Source organism: Leptidea sinapis, chromosome 41, assembly GCF_905404315.1.
Source record: "Leptidea sinapis chromosome 41, ilLepSina1.1, whole genome shotgun sequence".
In the NCBI taxonomy this organism is placed as follows: domain Eukaryota; kingdom Metazoa; phylum Arthropoda; class Insecta; order Lepidoptera; family Pieridae; genus Leptidea; species Leptidea sinapis.
In genome coordinates, this window is record NC_066305.1 from 5,055,294 (window position 1) to 5,069,158 (window position 13,865).

At 34.2% G+C, this 13,865-nt stretch overlaps 1 protein-coding gene across 2 annotated transcripts in view; it reads left to right on the forward strand.

The window, feature by feature from the left end:
• The window catches only part of LOC126976601 (tRNA dimethylallyltransferase), a 247,704-nt gene that overhangs the window by 199,346 nt on the left and 34,493 nt on the right, over positions 1-13,865 (forward strand). For both annotated transcript variants that reach the window (XM_050825012.1, XM_050825011.1), the window contains exon 4: positions 13,206-13,329. In XM_050825012.1, coding sequence (XP_050680969.1) covers positions 13,206-13,329 — 124 coding nt within the window. The remainder of the gene's footprint in view (positions 1-13,205; positions 13,330-13,865) is intronic.

Sequence of the window (13,865 nt, forward strand, 5' to 3'; positions counted from 1 at the left end):
ACAAAAGCCAAGTTCGAGTTTTAATTTTTAGTGTATTAAAAGTTTATAGTAAGCAAAGTCTTAGTTCGGTCTATAGATGTCAGCGTATGAGTTAGATATGTGTTGTGTCACCAGATTCTATTAACAGACGAGCTTATGAAACAGTCACAAAATAATGCTGGAAGAGTTTCTTGCGCCGCTTCTTCTCTCTCAGAGCGCCATTTGGCGAAGCGGTGGTAGAGTGTTAGATATGTTAGGAATCAATTTTGAGAAAATTATCAACCCTATGATTGTTATTTACAATTATTTAAAATCGGAATCTATCAACCGTTCGTTAGAGAAATGCTTCAGATGATAAGTATAACGCAGCTTTTGAAACAATCAGAAAATAATGCTGGGAGAGTTTCTTGCTTCTTCTCTCTCAGAGCGTTATTTGTTTCCGAAAGTGGTTGGTAGTGTTAGAAATGTAAGAAATTAATTTTTTATATATAAACTAGCTGACCAGACAGACGTTGTTCTGTACATAATAAATAAAATACCGTTTTTGATGAATTTGTCAATAATTTTTCATTGTAACATAATAATATGCTCCTTGTTGTTATAATGAAATTGTTTCACAGCAGAACTGTCAAACCGCGCGTCAAAAATACTCTCACAGAAAATATGTCCAAACAAAACAAATATTGGAAATAAAAATAATTATGGGTCCCAAATCGAAATAAAAACTATCCTATCTCTTAAGTTGGACTAAATTGCACTCCATGAAGTTATCCCCATTGAAATCCGTTCATTAGTTTAGGAGTCCATTGAGGACAAACATTGTGACACGAGATTTATATATATTAATATAATTGACAAGTATCAATTATATACATTTCACACATTTCTGATAAATTACATTGATTGTTTATTTTATTTATTTATTTATTTAAATCATATTTAAATAGGTTTATAAATGCAAAATTACATTGACATAAAAGAAAAACATAATGGCGTTTACCTTTTTGATGTTATTGAAGATAAACTTCTTTGACTATTATTCGTTGCGTGCGCACAATGACATCTAAACATAAAAGTGTTCAGAAATTTTCTGACGATTGCGATATTAATTATTATTCTTTGGTTTCGTCGTCTATTATTAGGACAGGCAAAGGGTTCAAGCCAATGCAGCCGTATTCCTTAATATTCAATAATTAATTTCACGATTTTTATAATTTTTTTTTCAAAATTAGGGATCCGTAATTAAATTGCTATTTTGTAACACAAGGTGTAAAATCGAAAACCTATTTTTGCGTGCGCTGCAAAAACTATTGACAATAGAACAAAATGATGTACAGGCTATAATATAGGCAATATTTTATTACTTATAAAACTATCGCGTGAATTATACTTTATATGGCAAAACAACGTTTGCCGAGTCAGCTAGTATTTTATAATAAGGAACTTCGTTCCTATCCGGTGTCCCACGACACTACACGGTTTTTACAATTATTTTAAATAGGAATCTATCAACCGTTCGTTAGGGAAATGCTTCAGATGATGAGCAGAACGCAGCTTATGAAACAGTCAGAAAATAATGCTTGAAGAGTTTCTTGCGCCAATTGTTTCCGAAGCGGCGGTAGGGTTAGCTATCAAATTTGAGAAAATAAATGCCGTTTATGCCTTTTAAGCTTTATCAAACCAACTGTAACCCTATGATCGTTATTTACCATTATTAACGGCCGTTTTCAATAACCTGTCTATCCTTTGTTTAACTTACTAGAGGTAGACAAATCTATCCTTTTACGCCTACTTACATTTCAATATCCTATCGTCATAAAGCATTGGACAATAACATACATTGGAGATAAATTTTTCCGCCAATATTTGTCTTTTAAACAATTCCACACTATTTGATATTCGCAATTTAACACTAAAGAAAACTCAAAACATTTGATTTATTATGGATTTCCGCAAAGTAACGCCTACTTCAATAAATTTTAGATTAGATCTTGTCATTAAACGGTGACAGCAATGTATGCGTTATTGAAAACGGCCGTTAAAGTTGGATCTATCAACTGTTCGTTAAAGAAATCCTTCAGATGATGAGAAGACCGCCGCTTATTTACCCAAAAAATGTTTACTTTAACTATTCCTTTAATTTTTTTTTTCATTTATTTATACCGATTTTGTTTGACGAGTCGTAAACGGTCAGCCATGCTTTGAATTAGCTCCTATATAATGCTGGATCAATAATTTTGATCCGTGTCATTTGATGTCAAGAATATCTGACTGTTTACGACTTGTCAATCAAAATCGGTCACAGTCACACAAGATTCACTTTTTTTTCTATTTCCGTTGGATATATTCTTCTCTCTCGCATTGTTTGTCTTTAAGCTAATATATTTTAAGTCTTTGCGTACAACCTAACTAAATACTAAGCCGGCAACGTTCCTGTGATTACTCTGGTGTTGCAAGTGAGTGTGGATTCATTGATACTGCTCAGGGTGTACGTCACACGCGATGAATGGCCGAATATACGCCAGACCAACACACAGACAAGTGACAACTAGATCATATACAATAATTATAAACATTATGGATGCCACCTGCGCGACCGCGGGACACACACTGTGAACATGTGTTTGATGCTTTCCGCTAATTTGTGAAGTTTCCATTGTCACAGGGGATACGATTTTATCTATTTGACTAGTTTACACTAGATTTTACCTCGCCTTTTTTTTCGATATTGGAGTGCAAACAGCAGAGAAATTACAAGTTTTGTAGACTTGCGTTGTGTTGGTAGGCCCCTCACAAGATGGACCGATCGTGACGGCGATCGTTGGGGAGGCCTTTGTCCAGCAGTGGACGTCTTGCGGAATGATGTTTGATTTGACTAAAAGTATAGATATGATTGAATATTAATTGGCTGCATTAAAGAGTAAATTAGGAGAAGGTAAGAATTTCCCACTTTTAATAAAGGTAGAACAGCTGATATGATACTGTTCTATTTTTCCCGTTTATGTACCTACAGAATCCTTAAGTTATACGACTCATATTTCGTTGCTCATCAAGTTTTTTATCGCGGTATGTAATTCTAATTATCGCGATGTCTGTATTATTCGCGTTTTTGTAATAACGTGCTTTATGAGGCGTTTCCATTGATAACTGCAGCGTTAATATTTTATCGTTAAAGCATCCTGTATGAGCTAATATTATTTTATGAATGGAAAATTATCTTGTCTTTATTGGTTGGCTTGAGTATTGCGTCAGAACTGTCTCACTCTAATACCTTGAAAATGTGTGGAAACTATTATGACTTCCATTGATAGTGTCGATACTATATTATTATTAGTCTTTCGGGAGTGAAGTGAAAGTCAAGTCAGATAAAAAAGAATAAAAGAGTTTCTGTAAAATGATTGAATTAGAGTCATTTTATACAAGTTCTGTGATTCGGAAGACTGAGTGACTTGGAAGCAGATCTTCATGAAAGGTGGTCCGTGATCTCTGCATACCCGTACGCGGTAGTTGTGAATGTTTGAGTCCGAGTAGACCGAAAATGATTCACGGTCTTAGGCTGAGATATATAGAGCGTACTTAGACTTTGCTCAGAATATACATACGTTAAACTTAGCTGAGTTTAACTTTGGTATAGTCTTTGATTTCGTTTTTATAGTCATTTGACAGCTGAAATTATGCTGAGCTTAAGCTTAGACAACCTCATGTAAAAGTCAAGTTCGCGTTTATGACACTCAGCTAAGTTTTACGTAAGTAAAGTCTGAGCAATGTCTAAGTACGCTCTATACATTTCGGCCTGATTATGTAATAATAACGTGGTGTTCCCGGCATGTGGTAGCGCCTCGCTCGATAGTTTCTCCTTGACCGCCTGCTCGGCGCTCGCTCGGCGCCCGATTTCGACCGCCCCGCACCGCATGCCGCTCACACCCGAGCCAAGACGAATACCGAAACATCTTCGTTCTCGCTAGCTCGGCGATCTTGACTACGACATACTTATAAATTTTCTACCTTGGCGGAATTAGTCGGGCTTTGCCTTCAAGTGGTGCTTATTAGTATTATTATTATTGGGGAAATAAGCACTTAAATCTATAAATCTATTGTGCCCCCTCCGTGCGCCCATGTACCTAACATGGGCGCACGCCTTAGTGATGACTATGCTCGTTGTGATGAGGTAGTAAGGCAAACGTTAAGATAAATTATTCCCTTACATAAAAGCTTGCATACATTTGAGTTCCGCTGTATTCTCGTATAACAATGGAGATACTCACATATTTCGGTGACAATATTTTAAAATAATACCGAAGCCCCATGGATCGCCTCAATGCTTAATTAATTATAATACATTATTATATCTTTGAATTGGTCCGTCGTTAGCTCCACTTGTCATGTCACAGAGAATAGTGTTCATTACTAATTATTATGCTCGTAATTACACCCCATGTCACATCACGAGCTAATCGTGTCTAGCTTTTTGGCGATTGTTATTGACTAGGTCTTTTTTCTCAGCATTTTCAACTGTGTATTCAATGAAATTACCTAACCTAAACCACGATCTCTTATTCTAACTATGCGTAATATGTGCAGGTAGTTTAATAAATCAGAAAAACAATTAAGGTCCATCAGAAAATAATATATTATTTAACATTGAAGTGAAAACATAAACAACGCATCTCTTAACCTCTGGTTTTGCGGATGTCCATGAGCAGTTGCTAATCACGTGAAAGTATTACCCACTTACCCCCTTTTATATAAAAAAAATATTATTGACATATTATGCTCAAATTGTCCGGGATCCATTACTCTGTGAACAGCTTTGTCTCTTGGCGTAGTGTAGACGTGGATTCATATTGTCTTCTACCGCATTATCACGGGAGTATCCGAAGAATTGTTTGACTGGATTCCTACCAGTGAACTCCAACAACACACCGAATGCCACAAACTATCATCTTCACCGTGATTATGTGTGGCATTGCACATTGTGGTCCACCGCACTGCTGAAATGCTTCACCAAACCATGCTGAAGTGGTATGGTGTGAAAAATACAAACGAATACAATGAGTGTATGGTGCTTAGGAAAAATTAATTAATTTCAACAGCTATCAGAAATATTTTATCATTCTAATGTGGTATTTACGAAAAGAGTATTTGTCTATTTCTATGCAATGTATACATTATAATTTTTTACTTAGAAACCAATCAAAAATGGTCAATATAATTTATACAGAGGCATTATAAAGCTAACGAAAAGTTATTCATTATCTATTAATGTGTAAGTGCTGTGGGCATTTGAATAAAATAACATTTTAATGGTTCTTCCCGTACAATAAATTTCGTGAGAAATACAGCGATAGCAACCGTAAAGTGTCGATTACAACTCGATTCAAATTGTAAAATAGAAACCTTTCTATGCGTGATATAAGAAGTTGTGTCATTAATAAATTTGTTTAAAACGTTAGTTTCAGCTAAAGTCAAATAATGCCTTTTTATAAGTTTCATTATAGACAATATGTTCTGGAGTTCATTAAATGCAAGTTCTAGTTATCGATACGTTGAATTTTTTTTAAGGAATAGGGGGTCAAGGGTGGTATTATGTCTTCGACAGCATTTATCGAGGGAAGAGGACTCGATAGAAGATACTAGCTATCAATGAGTTACTACTGCGGCAAATTTCTTTTCTATCTGAAAAATTTGTCTAAGTATCGGCACATGTGTATCGTTTTATTTTTATTAAGTAGATGGTTAACAAAACCATTTTACATAATCTTCTAAGCAAGACCCAGCACTGGCTATAAGTAATCCATTACATTAGCAGTGAAGGATTTTCCCATGGATAAAGTGCATGTTTAATTGGTAACTGGTCTCAAGGTTTAAGGCCTTAAGGCCAATGGAGATCATTAGGATTAGCTTCACACTTTTAATGCTATTAAATTATACAAAAACCAACGGACACTACAGTTATATAAATGTATTATGCAATAATAAAAAAAGATCTTTTTCTAGTAACAATATTTATGGCAAGACTGGGTAGGTATATACCACTCGACCACCGGACGCGCCAGCTCTTGCTCATGAAGCTATCTACAGAATTTACGTAGACCACATACGAGTATGTATTTGTAACGGATCAGACAGTTTTTGTTGTTATAATTTAATTAAACTTTTTGCGGAGGAATCGAGATAGCGGGCCACATGTCTCATTGATTAAGACAGGAAATCGTTCATTAGCTTAAGAACGAATGACTTCATACATTGATACGTTCTTTCGTAGAGGTTGCGTGCGCTGGTTTTAGAGCGATCGTATTAATTTGTGACGATAATACTATGTTAATATCCCGGATAAGTAAACTGGATAGAATAGATTGCATGTTTCTTATATGATGCATATGAATAATATTTAAGAAAGTTCCAATCCGCATTTCTTATTTTATTTTGGGTAATTATTATTACCTATAGAATGCTGCATTATTTTGATTAATCAGGAGGAAAATCAAGCGTACCTGATATTAAGTCATTACCGCCGCCCACATCTGCAACAGAGTACTCCGATGGCTGCATTTTAGGAAGGTTATTGCATCAGTCTTTGAGTAAAGTTTATTTAATAACCCAATTTATAATTATATTATATATATTGTTATTAAATACGAACTGTACGCTGTGAAATTATGGTTGCATAAATTTATATCTTAAAATTGATAATGACGAACAAATTTTTCAAATCAGGTTGTATAGAATACCACACATGTCGCTTATTATAGTTACAAACGCCATAGTACAGGTACTGTACATGTTAGGAATTTAATTCCATAGTTTGGTTGCAGGAGAAAGAAAGTTACTTAAAATTATGTCTCAACTTAAAATGATGTCTCAATGTCCCTACGCCTACAAAAAAACATTGGGAACAATATATCATGAAAACTATATTCAAATTCAAAAAATCGTAATTTACTGTAAAACTTTATAAGTTATTTAGTGCAAGTCAGGATATATTTGCATTCAAGCTAAACTTTTCAAACATTGTGGTAAAGCGTATAATTTTGGATTAAAATAAAATAAGTTATTATAACTCAGTATTCCCTGTACACCAAGGGGAAAATATGCACACTCTCTAAGTTTAAATATCATAGCATCCTGGGTTCAGACAATTGTGATAAAAGTAATGTTCATTTCGGATATGTCAGTAAGTATGTACATTGTGGTGATGTCATCCGTTTAGTGAACGAATTTTCAGTTAGGGTTATGACCGCCTGCGGTGAATGCTACGCCTTGGCAAGTGAAAGATTACTTTTTTTTGTATGAAACGGCTCCGTCGACTGGGTTAGCATAGCTGTGGTTTCCTTTTGTAGGCTGAAAACATAACGTCAACATAAGAGTCAGTCTGGTTGGTTTTAATGACATATTACTACCTTACAAATTTACTACCTTGTTAGTATTCAAATAAAATCGGAGGGAAAGAGTGTAATAGGAAGTTGGAATATGTAAAATAGTAAGGTAGAAAAAACCTGGAGTTAAACTTGTAACGAATATTTATGAAAGAGAGATTGCAAAGGAAGGTTCATGGGGCGAAGAATATCCATGCCTAGAAGGTCATATAAAACGACTGACATGAATTTGTGACAATAGACTAAAATACGTTCGAGAGTGCCCTCGTATTCACATAGAGAATAGTTCCTAACCGGAATCTTTGCCAAGAAGACTGGAGAGCAGACAAATCATAATCAAAGTCGTATGATGAAGAAAGTGGTCGATTAAATTCGTTTTTTTATGAAAAGGCTTTGAGGGCAAAAGGGGTTGGATGGAACTATAGAACTTACCGTGACAACCATGATTCAGCCAGAAAGGGTTTCGCGCGTAGTTCTCGATGCCTTTATTTGTAAATGAATTATAAACTTTTTTGATAATTTTAAGGGATTTTTACTAGTTCTTACAAGCAGCTCAACGAATCTGGCATGATTATTATAACACCACTTCTGAAAGGGCCAATAGATTCGCCAGTAAAAATTGAGTTCTGCGAAGAATTTTTGTAGTTTAAATATTGTATGGAACCTAGGGACCCAAACTACAGAACTGACTGAGCTATTGTTGGGTAATTTAGAGGCATCAGGTGTACAAATCGACCAATCAGAACAATTAGATGATAGATTAATATTTAATATTTTGTTGGCTTTAGGACAGTCTTTAGTAATACCGAAACTACCGTTATCAAAATGACTTAGGCATAGGCACCCCAGCCAACTCCTGAAAGAACCCGCGCCACCTTCACAGCTGTCTCGCATTTCTTAACAATGTATATTTAGTAGTGACGGTGGTAAGGCCGGAAAGAAAAAGATTGAAGTAAAAGTAAAAAAAGATCAGGTAATTTTATATTATCTTAAGAGGCACTAATACCTACTGTTAGGTTTATGACCCGAATAGCGCGTTTTCGAGAGAAAATAACATTTGCCAACAGAAAGAGAGAGGTTGAGAAAAACCATTTATTCGGGTAATATAAAGCAAGCGAAATAAAAGCATACCTGGAGGGAGAAGAGAATTTAAAAACTCTTTAGTACTTCGTAACTGTGGAATTCCTAATTTTGAAAATATGTTTCATTTTTTTACAGTTAATTTAGTTGAGCTTTAATTATGAAATCATCATTTATAAAAAATAGAATATCAAATATTGAAAGTCAAAAACTACCACCCATTCGGAAATGGCTCAGACGTGAGAAGAACGGGCGCAAGAACCCAGCGCGCTTCCTATTTTTTAATAAAATGTCGATACAATCAAGTTTATAATTTAAATAATATATAGTATACGAGTATATAACTCTTCCATTTTGTAAGCGTATTTTAGTTTTTTAATTTCTTTAGGTACTTACGACATTTGCGTCGAACCAACCATCAATAAGCGGCGAATATCTTAATGTTAAAATAGGGCTAAATTTTATGTCTGTAGAGTGGCCAGTAAAACTTACATTTGCACAGAAATAATCTGAGAGTCACCTCAGTCGATCGGGTTACTACTTTGGTATTTGATACAATTTTCCATCCCTTTTTAGGGTTGCCAAAGCGACAAAAACGAATCTTCGTATTTTTTACTCATCAAAGTACAATAAACCCACTTTGACTTAAACCTAAGACGAAAAATTACTAGTGGGAACGAAACACACAACCCATTGTTAGACTATTTGTACGACTTTTTAGGTATATATATAGGTACTAATTATATTTGTAGAATTCTATTAAAATTACTGTCGTGATTTCAAATGTTTTGCACTAATATTTATTTAAATTTTCTATGTTATCTGTAATTCGTTCGTGGAATATTAATAATAAGAATTATAATAATTAATCGAAGAAGAAATACTTATAGCAATTCAAGCTATTAGTGCAAATATATTATTAATAATTATCAAAATGCAAATTAATTAGAGTATGAAAGAAAAAAGACGCTTTTAAAAGTATAAGTAGGTAAGTATTAATTTTAAAATACGGAGAATTCTTTTTATTGTAATCGTCAGTCGAGTATGATTATTTTAGATAACAATATACCAATTTTTAACTAATTAGTAATATATAATAGTGGAATTTTTTTGCTATAAAATAATGAACTCGCAATATTTAAATATTACTTTCTATTTTTCTAATGCATATTTGACAATTGCTTCAATTATAATTTACTTATCTATAGTATTAGAAAAAAAGCATTAAAAGTTCTTATACTTAAAAGGCTCTATATTCTTATTTATCCCGGTGGGATATAAGGCTAAAGAAATTATGATATTGTTGTATTGTCATGGCTGCCTCACACAATATGTGCAAGTTAGTAGTTATTTCATTTATGTAAATTGACTAATAATTAAAAATTATGAGAGAGACCTGTGTTTGTGTATACGAAAACCTTATATAATTTATACAAACAAACTTTGATATTATGTAGAAAATAGCTCAGATAATTTATACAAATAAGCTTATATAATGTATACATAAAAGCTTTTTATTAAATATTTCATCTAGAAGTATGTCCAGATAGACTGTTACAGCTATGAACACGCCGGAAAAAAAAACGGCAAACTGTTAGTCTCTATTTTCAGCGACGCACGCACACTAACACAAGGTGACTAATGTATCGCGAGGTTAAGACGCTCATGTAATGTACACCAAACTACATTGCCTTACAGAAAGAGGCTCTATCTAGATATATAAATTATCTAAGGATTTAATATAATATATTTTTCAGGTTTCTTAGTCGAATTATACAAATGCGTGCGTTACAATCAATTTCAAATATCGTAGGTACTCTAAATCTTTTTATTTCAAAACATATCGATTTAGAAGTTATTATTAGCTGATATAGTAAATTAAATTGTAAACAAAAAAGCACAACAAGGAAATCACCAAAACACAATAGCCGCGGCCATTTTTTCCCGGCTGACGTAACCGAGGTCGACGACCCGCACCTGTTGCTTATATTTTTTCTAAATCATGTCTGGCCGAGTACCTACACTGGTCTATTAAGCACTCAGTTTTTATTGCAGTCTGTCGCTATTGATTATTGATTTATTTTTAAAAGTTAGGGAGATTGTTTAAGATAGGATGAATGCGATCCGTCAGAGACCCGTTTTTACGACGACGAGCTAGCTTTGATAATCAAAAATTCTATTTGATACGTATTAAGCTAAAATAACCAAATAATAGCCAAAGTAACCGATGTAGCCCGAGCGATTGAGAAACTGACACATAGCTCGACGGACAAATGGCCGTTGGGACAGTAAAGTCCTCGAATGGCGAACACGTACCGGAAGACCCCCAGAAGATGGACCGACAATTTGGTCAAGATCGCTGGAATACGTTGAATGAGGGCAGCGCAGAACCGATCGGCGTGGAGATCTTTGGGGGAGGCCTTAGTCCAAGAGTGGGGGTCTTCCGGCTGATGATGTCGCTAAAATAAGTGGCATAATGCTTACTATTTTGTGTGACTATTTAAAAGAATGGCAATAGGTTTTTACCACTCCTTCACATTCACAGTGAAATATTTTTATTCATGTACGTTTATGAAAACACATTTGCCACGTCATTTTCATTTTTATACTACATTCGTTAAGCTGCTCCTATTGAGAAGCATAGACAAGGAACTAAATAATTCCTGTTTCAAAATCGTTATATATACCTACTACAAATAACAGTATGAAATGTATACTTTTAACATCATTTACGGATATTAATAATTTTACTTAATTAATGTTGAATTACTTACCTTATAAAATGCAAGTCATTGATGAAATGGTAAAGGGTCGAACCAACAAATGTTATGTTCTACTCTCATTTTCATTATTATAACAAAAGAAATCAGGCTAAATAACAAAATGTCTTAATTGTTACTTACTATTCATTGTTAGAATCTCAAAAAAATATTGAAATAATATTGTTATTCGTCTCGCATTTTTAAATTTGGATCGGTAATTGTTGTTTTAGTATAAATGAGAAGAAAAAAATGCGATTTAAATTGATACTTTTCTTTATATAGGTATCTCAAAAATGGCTCACTTTTGCACTGTGCATATGAGAGTGAAAGTTGTCGCAAATAGTCACCTCTTTCACCACTTAACAAGAGTACATCGAATTACTAATAACCGAGTATATGTACAGTCAACCTGAAAGGAATAAGCAATTATAACAATTCTATTCAACTTCAAATATTTTTATTCAAAATAGGATATGATGTCACTTATTGAAAGTCAAAAACTACCACCGATACGAAAAAGTATGCCTCAGACCTGAGAAGAACGGTCGCAACAAACTCAGCGGGCTTCTTTTTTTATTACCTTCTTATTTAGACTATATCGTCAATATCAACAGGACCAGTGTAGGTACACGTGCGTACAGCAATCATAGCTGATAACCATCAGTTAGAGTAGTCGGTTTATGTTTTAAGTTTTACGACTCTTTAAGTGCTCACTTCAATGGAAGACCGAAATCATGTTTTGATGATAGTTACCCCACTCGGAAAGATCATGACAGACGCATACGGAGTTCGACAGCACTACGATCTGTTGAGAACAGTAGAAATTATAATTTGGATGTCGTCACTTTGTCTACTGTGATGTCGTGATCAAGCTTGTCAGACTTTCAGACAGACGAACTTGTTTGACTTGTTTATGAAAATTCGAATACAGCATGCAATGACATTTTATACATGGATATAACATTCGCAGTCTGATAGCGGAACGGCAAAAGTGTGCTTAAAGACAATGTAAGCACACTTTTATTTTTAAGTGTTTGTCAACTGTCACTGTCTGAATCGTATTCTAAAGTCAATATCCTGAACTGAATAAATGTTTTACATTGCTCCTTATTGACGAAGAATATTTTAAACAACTGGAGTAAATGCGGCAATGTATAAGATATAGCAGTCAAGGCAAGGATTATGGTGTGATTTCTGATTTGTTCCATATTTTGGTTTTATTTTTATAGAGCTTCATTAACAGTATGTTATAAAACCAAAATAAAACTATGGAGAAAGTTGTACTAAAGTCAATTTATGTTCCAAACTATGCATATAACCGAGTCACTATTTGAATACATAATATAAAATTATAAATTATTTTATTATCAATTTAAATTATATATTATTATTATAACCGGCACTGCAATGTAATTGCCCATTGGTTGTATCAATTGCCATCAGCTGAACGTCCTGCTCGTCTCATCACTTAATGTCATAATCATAATATGTAATATTAGTGATTGCATTAGGGGTTAAAAAAATACTACGTTCTTATTCGCGTAGAACAAAAAATAGCGTTAGGGCGCATACACGCGGCCTAATCTATACTAATATTATAAAGCTGCAGTGTTTGTTTGTTTGTTTGAACGCGCTAATCTCTGGTACTACTGGTCCGATTTGAATGATTCTTTCAGTGTTGGGTAGTCCATTTATCGAGGAAGGCTATAGGCTAAGTTTTTTCAAAATTAGGGATCCGTAATAAAATTGCTATTTTGTAACACAAGGTGTAAAATCGATTGACAATAGAACAAAATGATGTACAGGCTATAATATAGGCAATATTTTATTACTTATAAAACTATCGCGTGAATTATACTTTATATGGCAAAACAACGTTTGCCGGATCAGCTAGTAATTCATAAAACTGCATTTGTGCACTTGATATAATTTATACGGTACTCCCATAGAGGAACTTTTATGTTCATAACAATTTATTAGAGTAACGTTAGATAACGTTTGTCACCAGATCGATAGAAGTATGGTTGAAGTCAGGTCGTCGGCACAGCGAGGTGCTGGATGAACAGAAGACGAGCGAGGGTCTGCTGCGGAGACCTGGTGCTACCATCATATTATGGCTGACTTGTGATAAGGTATTCCAATTTCCAAAAAATTCAGGCTTCTAGTTTTATCCACAACGAAATTATAGGGGGTCGAAAATCTCCTGAACTGCTTCTATAAATGGATGGTATTTATATTACAGCGTTTCGAACCTATACGTACACCATAATCCCACCTCAAAGGCTCGCAATGCACGTCTTGACCACTGGTAGTTCGGATGTCCATGGGTGGCTTTTGATTTCCATCATGTAACCCACTTGCTCGTGTTTTGTGTTATTCCTTTAATATGTAAAAAAATATATTACTTGTGGTGGTATCGTGGGACGGCTCGTTCCGTAAAGTTTGGCAAGGGTAGTGATGGCTATGCATCATGCTCAAGTCATCGATAACTGTGTTCTTGGTAAGGTAAAAAGCTATACCTAAGTCTTCCCATATATCATATTGTTACTGAGAAAAGAACTTAAACTTAACTTAACTTACTTAACTTTACTTACCGCATAAAACGTTTATTTTTATTAATCTATTATTATTAATTAGATGTCTGAAAAAGAATGAAGGTCAATTAACA